This window comes from Biomphalaria glabrata, chromosome 17 (genome assembly GCF_947242115.1).
Source record: "Biomphalaria glabrata chromosome 17, xgBioGlab47.1, whole genome shotgun sequence".
Taxonomy (NCBI): domain Eukaryota; kingdom Metazoa; phylum Mollusca; class Gastropoda; family Planorbidae; genus Biomphalaria; species Biomphalaria glabrata.
The window spans coordinates 16,475,934-16,495,376 of NC_074727.1; the positions used below are offsets into that span (position 1 = coordinate 16,475,934).

The following is a 19,443-nucleotide window of genomic DNA, read 5'->3' on the forward strand; positions in this document are numbered from 1 at the left end:
TTCAAAACATTTCATAACTATAGATGTTAGTGCTACTGGGTGGAAATCATTTAAGCTATCTATTATTGCTTTCTTTGGTACTGGTACGATCTCTGAAGTTTGGAATTACGCACGTTTGAAACGAATAGTTAAAGATGTGAGAGAAGAGATTTGTTACGCACATAGCTTGATCAGCTTGCCGCTAATTTTATCTTGCCCAGAAGCTTTTGTTACGTCTAATCTTTTAAATAATAAGGTCACCTCATCTTCAGGAGAAGCATTTGTACAAATTTGTCCTAGCTTATGTACCGTGTGTATTTATATCTTTGTGTCTTTCTGAGTATTTTATTAGATTTAGTTTTTGTATGTGAAGATTATGGTTTAGTGTTTTATGTATAATTGCTACTTTACTATCGAGTCTTCTCTACTGAAGGCTTTCTAAATTAAGTGATTTTATTATATGTGTTACTCTAGTCCGGTGATGCCCAAACTAATTCGGCCGTGGGCCGTATTTTGGGCATCACTGTTCTAGTCAAATGTGAATATTCGTTTGGTATGAATCTCACTGCTCTATTTTGTGTCTGTTCCAGTTTCTTAATATTTTCTTGAGTTGAGGAGTCCCAATCTGGGGTTACATATTCTATTATTAGCCTAACCAAGGTTAAATAACATTTAGTTTTATGTTCTTATTTGATTTATAGAAATTTGTTAAAAAAAAAACCCTAATAAAATTTCTGTATTTTGTGGGTTTTTTAAATTGTACTATAAATGCAATCGTCTACAAATAATCTGACTTCTGTTCCTGAACTAATACTCATTCAAAGTTAAATCGTTATTCGAGGCCTATTCTTTATCATTTTCATTTTTGAAAATGAGCAGCTCTCCAGTGCTTTTGGAGACCGTCAAAACCAAGTCTAAGTGTAATGTCCAAGTGGGTAGATCTGAAATGTTGATCCTCAAGAATGCGATAGTAAAGCAGCTCCTTAGATTAAGAAGGTAGCTCTGAAATGATCCTCAAGAATGCGATAGTAAAGCAGCTCCTTAGATTAAGAAGGTAGGTCTGAAATGATTCTCAAGAATTCAGCTCCTTAGATTAGGTCTTTTTCGTAGTTTTTGTTTGTTTGTTTGTTTTTGTTTAAGCCTATTAAAGATACAAATTGGCCCAACTCATTACCAAGGCTCCGGGCGGAGCTAGGAACACGATACAAACGACCAATTCTTAACCATGACATGTTTCTTATAGTGAGATTTAAAGCATTGTTGGTAAGATTGCGAAAAAGATTGTCCAATTACATAAAAAAAAATGCTGACCCCTGTGACAGGTGGGGAAATGTGACGTGTGTTTGGCGCGTTTAATGTCTAGGGGATGATTATTTTTAAAGCTATCACACCCCCCACTTATCAGCATATGAATCGGGAGCAGACACGCAACGAGACGAAGCAATGAAAGATAGATACAAAAGTTAAAATAAAGAATATTTATTTACATAAATATACATATAAGGATAAAAAGGGGGAGGGTTTGCATCTATCTCTAGTACATTCTATGTTTAATCATCACTCTTGCACCTAATAAGAGAGTATGTCACTTTGTCCTCTGACTTAGCTGGTATTCCTGTTGATGTCGCAGCTGGCTGTGTCCTGGCTTGAGGTTCTGCAGCTGGAGGTGGCGCTCTAGCGGATAGAGGGACGCCGGTGATATAGTTCTTGTGGAGTCTCAATCCCCAAAATCTAATATCTGTAGTGGGTACAGTATGGCGGGTGGCCGGCTACCGTGGGCACAAGGTTACTGCGGGCAGAGCTGATCTGCCGTGGGCAGCGTAATTGACAGGATAAGTCCAGTGAGTTGCAGAGGGTTGGCGTAGCTATGACGTCTCACAAAGATCTGAATCTATAGGGACGTCGCACCTAATAGCTTGACAGGTGGGCTGTCGAATAGGCGGGCAATGCCGATAGCGCCAAGTGGTAGAGTTGAGTAGATCTCAGTAGGCAAGTGCAGTGCTGAATAGCACTCAGCACAGATGCAGGTAAATAGATCGTTGATCCAATGAATAAATAGGGAAGTGCAGCGCTGAATAGCACTAAGCACAACTGCAGGTAAATAGATCGTTGATCCAATGAATAAATAGGCGATTAATCCAATAGATAAATAGGCAATAGTTGAGTGGCGTCGAGTAGACACTGAATAGCAAATAGCAAATAAATACAGTGCTGAATAGCACTAAGCATCTAAATAGGCAGACACCTGAGGGAGGCACCAGGTATTCCTCTAGGAGGGAGAATAAATGATATAGTCCAGACTCGATCGACAGCGATAGAGGAGTGAAAGGGTCTGGCTTGATTTGAATCTACTTATATACAGGCCTGGAGAATGTGGGCGGACACAGGAAATGTCCTAGGCTAAGATTTATCTTACACGTGGGTGGATTTGACTCGAGGTGGGAGCCGCACCTTGGAATATCACGCGGTGTGTTGACCAGGGTAATCTCTTAGATCAAAGAGAGACGTGAGAGAAGGGGGGGGGGAGAAGGATTAGCTTGCGTTCAAACCAAGGTGGTGTCAACCGCGACCGTCAGTCAGACATCCGGCGGATAAGACAAAAGAGATTGTGTGTTTACCTTTCCCGATCAAGGGCAGATAAATTAAAGGGCGCGCTTTAGCTATCTCCAATGTGGTCAACTAAGTCTAGCCTGGAGATGAAAGGGTGGTGCGGGTGAAGAAATTGGGGTTAGGACGGGGAAATAATTGAAATATAATAAATAAATAATGAAAAATAATAATTAATGCTGTGATAAATTTGAGTGACTCTGACAGCGAGTTTTTGACTTGTCACAACCCCTCAAAATGTGCATATTTTTTTTATTTCTCTCTTATGTAAGGTCCCTGTAGCGATGGCCCCCCGACAGCTTTCCCCTAAATCCGGAATAGATACTAATCCCTGTGAAGATATCTACAACACTCTAAAATAGAGTGCCTATCACGCAACTTTTTCTTGGAACAGACTGCAATAGCGCTTCTGATTATTTATTAGCAAAATCTATATTCCCTTTGCAATTCCAATAATTTAATCGACTGCACTTTAAGAGTTGTTGAATATAGATTTAGAAAAGGTCAAAAGAATCAGACTTGACATTGATGTAAATGTAAGTTTACTTACTTCCCTTCGTGGTTGTCTCTCTCTGAGCAGTGACCACATAAATCAACAATAAGAAATAAAGAGACAGGCGAACAACTCCAGCCATTGTGTTGACCTGATCTCTAAAAAGAACTGAACAGAATCACATATATCTATCTACACAAACACTAACACACATCAATTAACCAACTGTGTCAAGTTTAATTAAGTCACGATCGTTAAAGCACGTAATTAACTTACACTTTTGGTGCAAAATAATGATTTTTGTTGTCTTTACTTTTTGAACACTTCAGCACACGTAAAACTTAATTCTCAAGACTTCGCTATTTTGTAAACCTGATAGTAGTCGCGGGAGCTTAATTCTCCATTCAGATTTATTATAAAAATGTTATTTACGATCTACTTCTTTTTATACTGAGGATTGCGTGCATAACAAAACAAAAAAAAAATAATAAAAAGTAAAAGCAAAGAAATAAAAAAAAACAAAAAAAAAACAACAACACATGGCAGTCCCTCTAAAAAAACAAGTTAACCCAAGAAGTAATCTTATTCATCCACTTTTTTTTTTTACTGTCATAATGAGACTGTGCGATCTCTAGTTTTGACACGCCTGACATGTCAACTCTTTGCTGCTATTCTGAAAACCTTTGATTCGTAGATACATAACACATTTTATGAAATTTAGAAAAAAAGTCTCCAAGACAATGCGGCCCTTGTTAGCTCACGTCACTAGGCCAAGGGTTGACGAGGATATTATCCAGCTAGCCAACGACCATCGCCGATACTTTCCTCGGTTAATGCGAGTATCCACGTTAAACCAGGGACTTCAATCCTCAAAAACCACGAATTAGCAACAACAACAACAAAACAACGTAAGAGGCTGACCCAGACCAATACATTGCCCACCTTTAAAGGCCCTGGTGTATCTATCCTTTGTTAAGATTGTCCATATACTCTAGGTAGGACCTAGAATGAATGGGAGGAGTGAGGGGGGAGGGGAGAGAAAAATATAAAGATTACAACGGTAGGAGATTTGCAAGAACTAAAACTTCTATAACAGATCTGCACTGAAGCGAGACACAGAGATAGAAATCAATGACGTTACAAAATGTGTAAACTGAAAACCTAGACTTCATAATTCATGGATGACTGTATACTGGATTAACATTGGATTTGTTAATATTTAACATAAGCCTCACAGAGCAGCTATCATTTTTTTAAACATTATATTTGTTTCAAGATCCGTCTATGTGTGCAGCCAGATCAGCAAACAACCTGGTGATTCAGTGTTATGATTCAGCCCTGATTAGGAATCCTCTGTCGAGTGTACCTCCCACTAACCCTAACTTTCTGGAGATTAACTTCGGGATGCTGAAGTTTTCTGACGCTAATTGATGTTAATCAGTATATTATATTGATTCACATATACGGTACTGTCTTCGATTCCGAAGATTAAGAATGATTACAGACAAAGACGTTGTCTGCCAGGGGTCTTTTTAAGTCTGTACGACGTGGCAATGAGCTAATGTTCTTAACTGCCCTCAGGTTGTGACGTTGCAGGTCAGTGTTGATGCCTTCTTTAATGAATGGTCTTGGTCTAATGCGCTAATCCATTTATCACTAAATCTGTGCAAAGCCCGTTTTAAAGTGGCGCTGCGAAAGTGTTATATAATCAATCTAACAGTTTGAAGTTTTGATTCATTTCAGTCAAGATCAAGATCTTTTAATTTAGATAGTGCTAATTTGTCTCTCTTGGTTTATCTAAGACGCCTCGCCTCATGTCCAATCGTTGACATAAAGGAACCACCACACCCAATATGAAAGCGGCTACCATATTCATTGTGGCCAAAAAGTAGTAAGTGGCTGAATAAGTTCCGGTTAGAACTCTCAGGGCGCCTGTTGAAAAAAACAACAGCTCAAAATTGATAGAAAAGGATTCATAAATATATATTTAGGCTATTGCAACTTATTTTTTTTATTTTACGCCCCGAACCCCACAAGAGAACCTTATAGCGCTGCCCCAGTTGTTTTGTTTTTCGCCGGAGGTTGAGAAATGATATATAGCCTATATATGTATGTATGTATGTATGTATGTATGTATGTATGTATGTATGTATGTATGTATGTATGTATGTATGTATGTATGTATGTATGTATGTATGTATGTATGTATGTATGTATGTATGTATGTGTATGTGTGTGTGTGTGTGTGTGTGTGTGTGCTGTACGCACGTTTATGCATAGGGTTAGGGTTTACTGGGCGTTAGGGTTAGGGTTTGGAAAAAAATCGAACCCCCCCCCACTCCAAAGTTCTGGATCCGCTAGTGTGCTCAACGGTTCCTTGAAGGATAGTTTTGATCAACAAATTGTGTCTTACACACCATCCAAGCTGTCAGCATTGTAGAGCATTGAGAACCTCTTTCTGATTGTCACTGATTAATTAATAATACTAAATAACGTCAAATGAGTTTATCATGTATCAATATCGTTATTGGCGCTGGACTGTCTTTCGGTCGTCTCAATGGTCCCGGGTTCATACCCTGCCATCCCCCGTCGTCCTGCCGGAAGTTTAGACTAGCACGTAGATTATCTTTAACTCAAACATCCAAAACATTTTACAAACATTTTTTTTAAATAAAAAGTGGTCCTGGGTTCGAGCCCTGCCTGCCACAATCCCCGCGGCAACCCTGCGGGAGGTTTGGGCTAGGATGTAATTATCTTCAAACATCCGAAACGCTTACCACAAATAGGGTATGAAATAGTTGCTCCTATGTGAAACTAGCTTACCACAAATAGGGTATGAAATAGTTGCTCCTATGTGAAACTAGCTTACCACGAATAGTGTATGAAATAGTTGCCCCTATGTGAAACTAGCTTACCACGAATAGGGTATGAAATAGTTGCCCTTATGTGAAACTAGCTTACCACGAATAGGGTATGAAATAGTTGCTCCTATGTGAAACTAGCTTACCACAAATAGGGTATGAAATAGTTGCTCCTATGTGAAACTAGCTTACCACAAATAGGGTATGAAATAGTTGCTCCTATGTGAAACTAGCTTACCACGAATAGGGTATGAAATAGTTGCCCCTATGTGAAACTAGCTTACCACAAATAGGGTATGAAATAGTTGCTCCTATGTGAAACTAGCTTACCACAAATAGGGTATGAAATAGTTGCTTCTATGTGAAACTAGCTTACCACAAATAGGGTATGAAATAGTTGCTCCTATGTGAAACTAGCTTACCACAAATAGGGTATGAAATAGTTGCTCCTATGTGAAACTAGCTTACCACAAATAGGGTATGAAATAGTTGCTCCTATGCCCATCATTAGGTAAAAGAACCCGATAGCAACACGCAAGTTGTCAACACCCAAGACGTCAATGACTATCAATGTCTGCAGAGCGAAGTGAACCCCAACTCCTAGACCGTAGGCAACCACTATCGCCAATAGACTTCTGAAAACAAAGAAAATGATTGTTCCAGCAATGAAGAATATTCCAACAATTTGTATAGAGTATGCAAATGGTTTGACTTTTTAAGAAAAACACTGTCAATTCGTAAAACTGTATTGCATTGGCAGCCTTGCATATGTATTCATGTTCTTCTTCACTATTTTTGTTTTAAACCAAAGTCTAGCGTTTCGTATGGATGTCACAATGATAAAGCATGGATAAAGTGTTTTCTATTGTACACATATCTATATAAGTGTCTTCTATTGTACACATATCTATATCTTCCAGAAGAGCCGTGACAACAGAGAATGTCAATGAAAGCGCTTATGTTAAGCGGGCTATTGGTGCCCCTTGTTTCTGATTGAGCCTCAAGACTTATAAACTCAATTTTGTTCCTTACAAAACTTATATCAATTCACTCCTGTCTGTCTGTCGTCTGTCTGTCCGTTTTTCTATTTGGTAAAAAGTTTAAGCACGTTTCTTCTCCCACATCCATTTCTCAGATGAAGTTGAAACTTTATACATTTATTTATTATACCTAAAAAAAATATCAATCATTTTAAAACGTAAACAGTTAGTCAATTAATTATTGGTAATTAATTATTGTGTTTGATATTGAAACAGGGTAACAACTACAATCTTGAGTTATAAGTGTGGAGTTCTCCCTTAGATTAGTTTTTTTTTTTTTGTTTTAAATTTTTTTTTCTTCTGCGTTCTCATTATGTTGGACAGTTCAGGTGACTAGGCCGACTACTTTGCAGTCAAAGATGATAATATGGGATATTCCAGACTTCCAGTGGTTAGGATATTAACACAAAACATCTAAAAAAAAAATATGGGAGCACACATAGAAAGAAAGCAGGTTGAAATTAGACCTGACCCATAACACATTGACACGCAGCCCCATCACTCCGTTTTGGAGTTCAGCCATTTAACATTGGGGATAATAATTGTAATGTTTTGTCTTGCTTAGTTCTAGACTCTAGACCGAATAATTTAACAAGAATCAATGCTTCTGCCTGAGCAGCTTCTCGTAGGGTCTGTGTTAATCACCTCTTGGTGTTCATATTTAAAACATAGCTGTATATATAATTCTCTTCTTCCTTCAAGAGTTTGGACGAGAAACAAGAAGTAAAGGAAAGATCACTTTTTTATTTCTAAGGATAGTCACCTCACGAAATAACAAGAAGGGGGCACAAGTCGCTACGGATGGCTGCGCGCTGGACTGTCAAACCCTGCCCGCCCCCATTCCCCATCGTCCTGCGGGAGGTTTGGACTAGAAAGTAAACTATCGTCAACTCTGAAGAAACACCCGAAACATGTAAAACATTTTACAAACAAACATTTTACAAACACTAAATAGCAGGGCCGGACTTAAGTATTGTGGGGCCCTATTCGAAACGGATTTCGCGTCGTTGACTTTCTCTTCTATATACTTCCTGGTAGCTCGATTGTGTTTTTTTTTTTATTCAATCATCATACAATCAGAAACGGGGCTGCGCGAAGGGGAATGAAAGGTCTTGTTTAAAATATTTAAAAAAAAACATGTTATATATAAGACATGTACAATTAATAAACGTATTTTGAGTAAGCGTGGGGCCCTATTCAAGCTAGGGGCATTAGTAGTGATGGGCAAAAGTTAACTAAAAAGTTGCTAACTTTTAGTTTAACTAAAAAAAATTAGTTAAGGCCAAAGTTTAATTAAAAAAAAAAAGTTTAGTTAAAATCCTAGTTTAATTATTTTTTTTTAGTTACAAACTAAAAAGTTTAATTACAAATTTTACAAACTTTTTTAACATACATACCAATAAATATTTAGATCTATGTAAAATTTGGAGAATATATATAATGGATAATAGAGAGGAGAATAAACTAGAGGGTGCACAGGTCAGTAGAAAGCCTTTTGACCTTTACCCGGTCGCTATTCCCGCCAATTCGAGGTAGACTATTTGAAAGGCGAGAAAAAATAAACGTGTTCATTATATTTCTAGCAAGTTTCGCTGCTTGATAAATCCTAATTAATTCCTTGCTTCTATAGATCTACATTTTGCTGCTTTTTATTAAACACCAGTGTGTTCCTGTATTATGGAAATGTCGACTCTTTTTATTTTAAAACTTTTTACTAGATGTCTAGAGTTACAGTCTAGTGGCGTCTAATCTATTATTATTAGTCTATTACTACTATTAGATCTATAGTCATAATAGTCTATATTTAATTATTTTAGTCTCTTAGTTTTAAGTAAGTCTTAGTCGACTTAGTCTTAGATCTAGATGTAAATTTAAAATTATAAGTCAATAATATAAATCTATTAATTGAAATCTATATTACTTTAGTAGACTTTACTTTATTAGACTAGATCTATTAGTTTAGAGATTCTACTATTCTAGAATTAGAGTCTAGATTAGATCTAGATATATTTAGATTACTTATTATACTAAGACCTAAGATGCATAGATAGAGGTAATATAATAAATAAATGCTGGTTTAATAATAGACTAAAGAAGCTTTGTAAACAGAAGGAAAACCTCTATAGAAAATTTAAAGAAACTAATGCAGAAAGAGTTTACAAAAAGTATATAAAAATTAAACACTTAACCCAAAAAGTAAGCAGACAGCTGCAGAGTGAATACATAAACAATGTAATATCTAAAGATAACAACAAAAACCTATGGTCATACATTAAGTCTAAGAAAATGGAAACAACAGGCGTAGCGCCATTAAAAGATGAACATAACATAATACATAATGATAATGAAACTAAAGCAAACATTCTAAACAAATACTTTGCATCAGCATTCTCAGCCCCAGGAGACAAAGACATATTACTGAATTTGAACCAAGTAGACAACATAGAAGATATAGTAGTACAAGAAAATGGAATTCAAAAACTATTAGCCAACACCAAACCAAATAAAGCTTCTGGACCTGATGGTATTCCAGCTAGATTACTCAAAGAACTAAGTAATGAGCTAGCCCCAGTGTTCAAAATACTCTTTCAGGCTTCACTTAACCAGGGCAGAGTACCAAAGGACTGGAAAGAAGCTAATGTCACCCCCCTTTAAAAAAGGAGAAAAATCTGACCCAGGGAACTACAGACCAGTATCACTTACCAGCATCACATGTAAAATCCTAGAACACATAATATGTAGCAACATCATAAACCACTTAGACAAACATAATGTCCTCACACCATACCAACATGGCTTTAGGAAATATAGATCATGTGAAACACAACTAATAGGACTAATTGATGATTTTTCAAAAGGTTTAGATAATAGTGAACAAATAGATGCTATCTTACTAGATTTTTCTAAGGCTTTTGACAAAGTTCACCACCATAGTTTGCTTAAAAAATTAAAATATTTCGGCATTAATGGTCCACTGCATCAGTGGATTAAAGACTTTCTGATAGGGAGAGAACAAACTGTAATAATAAATGGCTCTAAATCAACACCGATAACAGTAAACTCAGGTGTACCTCAAGGTACAGTCTTGGGTCCACTACTATTTTTAATTTACATAAATGATTTACCAAATTGCATTAGTTCAGGAACAAAAGTCAGATTATTTGCAGACGATTGCATAATATATAGAACAATAAAAACAACACAAGACACAGATATTTTACAAAGAGAATTAGATGAATTACAGAAATGGGAATCAAATTGGAGCATGTCTTTCCACCCAGAAAAATGTCAGTTGTTAAGAGTAACAAAAAAACTAAAACAAATTAATTCCACTTATCTTATTCATGGCAAACCAGTATCACAGACTAAAAACGCAAAATACCTAGGTGTTATAATAAATGAAAAACTATCATGGAATCCACATATTGATGAAACTACAAAAAAATCAAACAAAGCATTAGGATTTATTAAAAGAAATTTCTATAAATCAAATAAGAACATAAAACTAAAATGTTACTTAACCTTGGTTAGGCCAATAATAGAATATGCATCCTCCGTTTGGGACCCCTCAACTCAAGAAAACATTAAGAAACTGGAACAGACACAAAATAGAGCAGTGAGATTCATAACAAACGAATATTCACATTTGACTAGAGTAACACCTTTAGTAAAATCACTAAATTTAGAAAGCCTTCAGGACAGAAGGCTCAAAAGTAAAGTAGCAATCATACATAAAACACTGAACCATAATCTTCAAATACAAAAACAAAATTTAATAAAATACTCTGAAAGACACAAAGATAAAGGCACATTCCTCGTCCCATATGCTAGGACAAATTTGTACAAATACTCCTTCTTCCCTAGTGCTATTAGAGCATGGAATGGGTTGCCTGAGCTAGCCAGGAAAACCAGTGACTTGGCAGAATTTAAGTCATTGGTTAATATGCATGACTAAATGCATGACGCGTAGGACGTAATCATCTTCTTTTTTGAAGTAACGTCTGTATTATATAAGATAAGATTATATAAGATGATAGATCTATAATACTAATAATAGTCGTTACTATACTAGATCTAATACTAAATCTAGACTAGATCTACATCTACTTCTATTATAATTATACTTACTTATATCTACTATCTAGATCTATTAGATCTAGATCTACTATTATCTACTAGAGTATATAGATCTAAATACCCATATCTAGTTATAATCATAATTATAATAATCTAAAATCTCTAGATCTAGATCTAGTTACTAAGATATCTACTAGACTCTATCTAGATTTTAGATCTAGTAGTAGGCCTAGTAGTAGTAACTAGTATTTCTTTGATTATTTTTAGATTAAAATATTAATTATTTGATCTAGGCAATCTAGGTCTAGTTAAGTAGCTAGATCTAATTCTACTCAAATTCTAGATCCAGATTATATTTCTGTCAAAATTTCTGATCATTTCGTTTGTGGAAGATATTAGATCCAGAATATTCTAGAATCTAGAGTTAGTTAGAGTCAACATGCAGTTTTATCATTACTTCTAAAGGTAACTTATATTCGAACTCGGACAATGACTTCTAATTTCTTTCTATAATAGTATCATTCTAGTGATTCTATTAAGATCTACATCTATCCCATAAAGACATTTAAATCTTTAAATCATGTGCACAAATAAATATTTATTACATTTTGCTAAAGAGATTGGTTGTGCTTTATATTTTTCATGTTTGGCTATTTGTCCTTAAAAAAGGTCAAAATAGTTAGTAAAAGTTTAACTAAAGTTTCTTAGTTTAGTTTAACTAATTTTTTCAATTTGTGATTAACTAAAAGTTTAATTACTTTTTTTTAGTTCAAACTTAGTTTTAGTTTAACTAAAAAAATTTAGTTTAGTTCCCATCACTAGGCATTAGGTGTGATCACTTACATTTAGTCCCGACTTTATTCAATTTACCTTTTTAAAAATTAATTTGTTTTCAGACGTTAACTTTTTAGGTCTTTTTTTCCCTAAATCCTTCCTACAAATTTTAGGGTCCCTTTTCAACATTAGCTTTGAAGTCTTTGGGGACGGGGAGATAGGGGGGGGGGGAGAATCGAGAACCATTTCAAGTCCAACTATGCCTCTGTCTGTCTAAATTACTTTGCCTCAAAATGCATTTTGGAGTTTCTTAATAGGAGTTTTAAAAAAATTAAAATAGTTATTTACACTTTTGTTAGACCGGGAAATACATTTTTTCCATCCGTTTAAGAAAAAAAATATTTTTTTACTGGTAGTCTTCACAAAATGACGTCATGTATCCCGCCATTCCCACTATGATCATGGGCAGCAATCCAGCTCGAATTGGACGACACCAGCCAAAGTTGACCACAACGCCCCCCAACAGGCGTGAGACGAAGTCCAGGATGTTCATGATAGAGAGAAACAGCGCCGCGTCGACCTCTGTCAGACCACGTTCTTCGGCCAGCGCAGGGATATACATCTGAGGGATAGCCTGAAAAAAGAGAGAACGATATCATCATATTCAACAATTCTAAATGCGAACCTTTACTTATTTTTTAAGTTAAATGTACAAACTTTTGCCTATACACATTCACCCTGAATAAAAATAAATATAAGTCTTATATTGTAGAGTGCTGGTACTTTCATATTGTAGTAGCCAAACTATAAATAGTTCGTTTATTGGAATGAGATAGTGTATAACTTAAACCACAATATGCCCCAGTGATCCGCAGAAGAGTTTTTTTTGTTTGTTTAAATAATGTATTTCTTTCACAGCTTGCAATCTATGGGGCAAATGATGTAAAGGCCATCTGTTTCTGTAGCTAATAGTTAATGAGTGTATCATGTGGCCAGCACAACGACCAACCCGCTTCATCCCCCCCCCCCCCCCCCATTATGTCAGTTACCCTTTAGAGTTGGTGGACTCATTAGCGTCATAAAAATCTTGAAATTCCCAATCCCCGTCTTCACAAGGATTCAAACACAAGACCCCAAGCGTTTTACCACTCAGCCACCATGACCCCTTGTTTTATTTTAAGCCATATCATTAAATATCGTCAGTGTTGTCTCTTTAATAGCGCGGTAAACCAGTCAAAAAGACATAACTCACAATAGCTATGTCACAGGCAACTTACATACTCTATTTTTATAGAACGAATTAAATGTTTTTTCATATGATCTTTAAAACATACTCACGTGACCCGACAGACTGCAAAAGAACATGAAGGCCAAGGCCCAAAAGGTGGCTGAATTCAATAATGTTTTTCCGGCGCACCAAGCCTTGAAGCGAGTAAGAATGTTCCCCGAAAGAAGATTTTCTTGAGACATCGCATCACCAGCGAGACCAACCAAGTGAATTTGAAGAGTGGATGTGCTGCAAAGTATGTCCACCACTGTTGGAGGCTTTTTAAACTCTTCCAAGTGCGTAGCGTTGTGGTCATTCACTATCATGATGTCAATTGATTCTTGTCTGTCTCCTGATTGGGTTGATATATGAGCTCTGTTGGTCAGATCAGGATATGACATGATTTCATTGTTTGTCAGTTCTTTTATCTCTCGCCGCTGTGTTTTGCTTGAGTTAGTGTTACTAGATCTACAAAGGGATTCGTTTTGTTTTAGTTCTCTGGATGTTAATTCATTAATTTTGTTTTTGTTAACAGTTGATAATTCTTTACATCTAACTTCATGCTTTCCATTATCGGAAGATTGTCTTTCCGTATCTGTACTATCGATTGTATGCAATAGTCTTTCTGTTGTAGAACTGTCATTAGAATTGCTAGAGATATTTAACGATTTGTCCTTTGAAATTTGTTGAAGAAAGTTGCTTGAAGTTTCATTCGTGATGTCGTGATGGAGTTTACTTTTTTTGGTGTTCCTCATCAAACAGTTCAGCTGAGATATGCAAGTGTGCTGTTTACGACAACCGCTATTGTCATAGTTCTCAATGGGCGTCATCAGGGCGCCGAAGACTAGGGAATGAAGAAGAAAGCCGCCAGTTGTAAGAATTCCGCCTTGGAATGAATACTCGTCAAATAATTTCCGGATGAGCAAGGGGAAGACCACTCCACCGAGACTAGTTCCACATGATGCTATGGCAGTTGCTAAGGGACGCCTTTCTATGAAATATTGAGTCAGGACGTACTGAACTGGTCCGTAGATCATACACCCAGCGAGACCTGCAATAGACGGATATGCAAATTATACATGACCCTTTTGTGTCTTTTGTTTTAGCTCTATTTATCTTTCTTCTAGAATCTAATGTTGCCTATGCGCCGCGCTAGGAAAAAGTTAGGGATGGTTAATTGGTTTATTACGCGTCCTACATCGTAGAAGGAATCCAGCATTAGGCATCTCCCATTAGGAAGGTCCCATTAGGCAGACTGCATTCTCAAAAGTTTTTAAAAGTCATGAAACTTATGGTTAGTGAATTTTCTTTAGTTTTTAGTTCAAGATACATCAATTTCAACAAAAACTTGATTAAAAGTGTTTGAGATGAAGAGTAAATATCAATGAAGAAGTTAACTTTTTTTTTATGCGATTTTGAAATCACTTTATAAAGAGACAGAAGTTTGGCGTCGTAATTAGGACAATGCATCGGATTAAGAAAATGGCTTTTATATAAGCCTATAGGCACATATATACAGGAATTGGGGCCTATTCTTTGTCACACACTTAGACAAATTTTTAAACAAAAATATCCTCATTTAATGTTTTTTTTTTAATTCTAATATTCTAAAAAAGTATTTATTATAAATTAAATTATTAATAAATTCTCCTTACCAAAGAAAACGCCCTGTGTCAAACTAAGGTATTCAATTTCGGAAAATAAACTATTTCCGGCAACTCCTGCAACGAAAAATCCAGCGCCTATCATAGTTACCGCCCTTGCAGACATATATTTCATCATTAATCCCATGACCAAGAAACCTTACGGGAAGAGACATATATAGACCTATAGTCCAATAAAAAACACTATTTCAAATAGAAAGCAATAACTTGTTCTACAATAATATTCTAATGCTTATTTACTAAACTGATTAACTAAACTAACCTCCAACGCTGCCAACAATCTCCGTCAGGCTCAGGATCAATGACGTGACTGAAGCATTGGCTCCAAATTTAGACTGGTACTCTACGAAGACAATACCCAGAGACTTGGTGTATCCGTTCAAGTTGAATAGAGAGAGGAAGGTGGCTGCGTGATGGCAATAACTGAATATACACTCGAGGCAAAACGTTACACAAATATATAGTAAGATTTAATCACAGTTAGCTTTACTAGATCTATAAGGCATCCCATTTCTGAATCAACTTGAACCATAATCTCCCCCCCCCCCACCCTTTTTCCTCCCCTTGATTTTGAAATGAAGTTGTTTTGCACAAAGTGTGACTAAGGGATGGAAACTTTTGTATGCTAGATGCTGTTATTTACTATAGGCCTATCTGAACTTTCAAGTGGTTCATATCATTTCTTTCCTGCCAAGAAATAGGCTTACAACTTTGAAAATAATATGATCTCTGGACTCTGGACTAAGCAGTTCCGTCACGTTTCCATTATTTGCAATGCCTTCTTTTCCAATGATTGTGCTTCTGACAACATTTATTTTATAAAGATGTTCTCACTATTCAAGGGAATGAATCTAACAGATCTATGTTGCTGTTGTGTGTGTGTGTGTGTGTGTGTGTGTGTGTCTATGTGTTGTTTTTTTTTCACCATATATTTTCGTTACCTACAAACGCGCTATGTTCACGTCGTTCCTCCGAGATGAAGTTTCAACTACTAATACAGCTTCTCTTTTGACCCTTCATGGGTGGGTCATAGCTCCACAACATAACGCCTAATCACATGAATATCTTTCAATTGAAAAGATACTCCTCCCATATTCAATCACTTCTGTTATGTATCTTATATTCACTCACCAATGAGAATAATCCAAGCATATCCTTTATCCACAGGACGGAAACTGTGAGCCCTCGATAGGCCCGTCGATTTGTTTCCCAAACCATCTTCTGGTGCCAGCAAATGACCATTCACGCTTTCGCGCTGCACGTCTTGAGCAAGGCTGTCATCTGTTTTAATCAAAGGTGAATCCAAACTGGTGTTGGTTATGACATGTTTAAATGTACAGCTGTGACTACTGTGTGTGCTTGTTGCCATGGCGCTGTATGAACACCGTTTTTTGTGTTCATCAATAAACTTAAAGGTTCTCACCATTTTGGGCAAGAAACACAAGTCATTAAGTGTGCAAGTCCAAGTCGTAGACAACCATACAAACAAAATGTCATTAGATATTTGAGAACGCTCCAGTCCTAATGACCTTTCGAGCGAGGCAGCGAAGTAACTAAGATTTACATAGAACACAACATTGAACATAATAATATCCAGGCCATTTCAGCCCTAAGATTGTCACAATCGGAATCGGATTTAGTAAAGTGGAGTCCCAGGTCAATTTTGATTTGGCATATATTTGTTTATGTCCTTTCCTCTATTAAGCTTTGATTAGGCACTTTAAAGTTAATGTTATTTTCATAAAATTTGAATGATCTTGGTACACTGGCCAATATTTGAGATTCACTGCTTTAACAACAAAAAAAAAGGTAGGCACTCAGTGAACATTGTAAATTACTAAATGCTTATTATCTTTAATTCTCTCTATTTACTTGACCTCCGGTGTTCCTTATCTTTAGTCTAGATCTGTAAATCAGACTAGTCCTAGTTCTCAAGATTTTGTAGACCCACCGATAGATAATGAGCAAACCAATGTAAATAAAGTCAATACATTAAAATCAGTGCCTGATCGGTCTTCTCGATGGTCATGTGCTCATACCCTGCCCGCTGCCCCCCCCCCCCCTTCGTCCTACGTGAAGTTTGGGCTAGGATGTATATTATCTTCATCATTAAAGGAACATCCGAAACATATAAATCAAACAAAACAAACTACAATTCCTTTGACACATTTCAAACTTTCGTTTTCAGGACCCAATCTTACGTCGTGCTTTTGGGATGGCCGTGAAGATTCATTGATTTCCGCCACACGACAATGTATGTGAGAGCATATTCTGATCATTTCCTTAAAAGAGTTCAACTTGGGCTTCAAAAAATAAGACGAGATGTTGAGACGGGGAAATAGTTGTTTTTTTTTAAAGATTACAAAAAGAGTGTGCGTGATAAGCGGTTACGCCCGTAGGTTCGCAATGCAGATAGTCGACATGTGGATTAGCATAAATTACTAGATTGACACATGAAATGCATAGGACGCAATTATCTTTTCATTAGCAATTCATAAGATAAGAATATTAAAAGAATATCATAAGCTATGAACTAGAAGCTACCTATTAACACAACCCTACCTTCCTCCATGAAGAATGGTAGGCGTAATTTAAAATCTGCGATCACACCCAATACACCGTGCTGCCGATCGCCTGTCTGGACAAGGTAAGCCTGAACATTCCGTGATTTATGGCAGCATTGCAAATCCTGATATAAGTTTGTAGTCTAAATACTTACAGATGGGATTAAATTAACATCTAGCTGATGTAGCCCCTTCGGACAGGAGTCTGTCACTGATTCCTGGTTTATGGTCTTAGGGGCCTTTGGCTGCACTTTGGCACGACTATATTAGATATGTTGAGTGAAGAGCATGGAGCCAGCCTGTCAGTATTAGACGCCTTGGCTGACTTGCACTTGCACACTTAATGCCAAGTCGACTTTCACAGCAGGATACATTGTAAGCCTACGGTGATCTAGAAGAGGGCAGGAGACCCGAAGGTTGTCCGCTCTTAAGATGCACTGATGTATGTAAACACGACATGAAGACTGTCACCAACAACTGGAAGGAAAAAAAATACAATAGGCTCACATGGAGCATGGTTACCAGACGTCCGGGTCGTGTCATCTGCTCTGCAGGCATTGGCCTAAAGTGTGACAATGTCCGGCTTTTGCTCTGTTGTTTACTACAACTGCATATTCTCCATTGATTTATAGCCTACAGTCCTTAAGATATCTTGTAGTTAGTTTCAAAGTACAAACTCACTCATTAATAAGAGAAAGACGACACGTTTTTTTTTTTGACAGTCTCTTTCGCTTATTTAAGTCAGTTCAAAATAAACCTACGATTTTTTCTTCATTTTGGCGACGTTGCCATAGTTAGTGTGGCTTCTTGGTTGTTTGGTATGCGCTTAGGATTGGCCGTAATAATCTTTATTTCTGAAGGAATCCTAAAAATTCAAATTCAAATTATCGATGATTTCGGATGATATGGTAAATGTCTTTTGTTTTAAAATCAATAATAATGCTTAAACTTTTCGCTGTTATAAATATTTGTCTGTGTGCGATATTGGTGTGTGTTGATAAAGGCCGGGTACTAAAATAAGCTAGGGAAAAATTTACCCAGATCTTGCGTAAAAGGCACGTCAAAGAAAGTAGGCCTACTGTAAATGTGGTTTTCGACTACTTCGTTTCGTTTCTTTTCTTGTATAGCATGTATCTGGTGTATCCGGTGTGAGTTAACGCACACTGACACTCAAAGCCTAATTATTTTCAAAAATGCTAATCACATATAAGGAAAAACAGTTTCAGATTTTGGACCAATAAATAATCTTTCCAAGAGAAGATAATCGTTTAACAACACTGATAAAAGAGCTTAGAGAAATAAACCCTACTGACTTTTTGTTTTTAATAAATGCAATCTGAAGAGGATACCATTTGTCTGCGAGACGATGGGTTAATGCGAAAAGTCGCTTTGTCTGAAAATATAGGCTATAGGTAGGCCTAATTGTAGTTTTATAGTCCATGCTTTACTAACATGTTTCTTCGTATTATCATATACAGAGATCTAAGCTTAGGTCCATAGTGCTCTAGAGCACTGGCGGATCCAGGGGGGGGCGGTAGGGGCGGACGAACTTTAGTATAGGTTTCACACAATTTGTATACGAATTTATTACTTATGTTAAAAATATATACTAATTATTTATATTTCAACCTATTTTTAGATTATTTCGCCCCCCCCCATCTAGTATGTTGGCCGATTTGGTGGGGTCGGGAGGGGGCGATGGTATCAATCCCGCCCCCCCCCCCCCTACACTTTCGATTGGGGGGGGGCGGTCCAATTTGTTTGTAGAAATCACAGCTTGCTAACAAAATCAACTAAATATCTATATTTTTAAAACTTGTTATTGATATTTTAACCGATCTTTATATTATGTCGTTCCCTGTTGGCCGATTGGTGTGGGGGGGGGGGGGGCGAATACCTCTACTGCCTTTCCCACCTAAACCCTTTGAGTGGGGGGGGGCGGTCCGTTTTTATGGAGAAATCATAGTTTGTGAACAAAATTAGTTGAATTAATATATAAATTGTATATTATGTCGCTCCCTTTCTGGTATCTTGGCCGATTCGGTGGGGTGAGGGGGGGGGGGCGATTGCATGTACTGCCCTCCCCACTCTAGCCCTCTGAGTGCTAGGGGGGGCGG

At 36.9% G+C, this 19,443-nt stretch overlaps 2 protein-coding genes across 2 annotated transcripts in view; both read right to left on the bottom strand.

The window, feature by feature from the left end:
• The window catches only part of LOC106075022 (uncharacterized), a 24,295-nt gene extending 21,001 nt beyond the window's left edge, over positions 1-3,294 (bottom strand). Inside the window, exon 1 of the mRNA XM_056016289.1 lies at positions 3,137-3,294. Within this exon, the coding sequence (XP_055872264.1) occupies positions 3,137-3,221 (85 nt within the window). The 5' untranslated portion in view covers positions 3,222-3,294. The remainder of the gene's footprint in view (positions 1-3,136) is intronic.
• A 106-nt stretch (positions 3,295-3,400) lies between these two features.
• On the bottom strand, positions 3,401-16,188 carry LOC106075020 (uncharacterized). Its single transcript, XM_056016269.1, has 7 exons — positions 15,894-16,188; positions 15,025-15,168; positions 14,754-14,900; positions 13,170-14,149; positions 12,242-12,465; positions 6,409-6,575; positions 3,401-5,011 (listed from the first exon to the last, which is right to left on the bottom strand). The coding sequence occupies exons 1-7, from the start codon at positions 16,186-16,188 to the stop codon at positions 4,854-4,856; spliced, it is 2,115 nt and encodes a 704-aa protein (XP_055872244.1). The 3' UTR covers positions 3,401-4,853.
• Between the last annotated feature and the right edge of the window lie 3,255 nt (positions 16,189-19,443).

Bases quoted from the DNA above. Each gene is read 5' to 3' on its own strand.
- LOC106075020 (XM_056016269.1), bottom strand. From the start codon at position 16,188: ATGGTGAGAACCTTTAAGTTTATTGATGAACACAAAAAACGGTGTTCA. The intron at 14,901-15,024 runs GTTAGTTTAGTT...TCTTCCCGTAAG, and splicing joins GATTGTTGGCAGCGTTGGAG to GTTTCTTGGTCATGGGATTA. The intron at 5,012-6,408 runs GTAAGCTAGTTT...TTTTTTCAACAG, and splicing joins TATTTCATACCCTATTTGTG to GCGCCCTGAGAGTTCTAACC.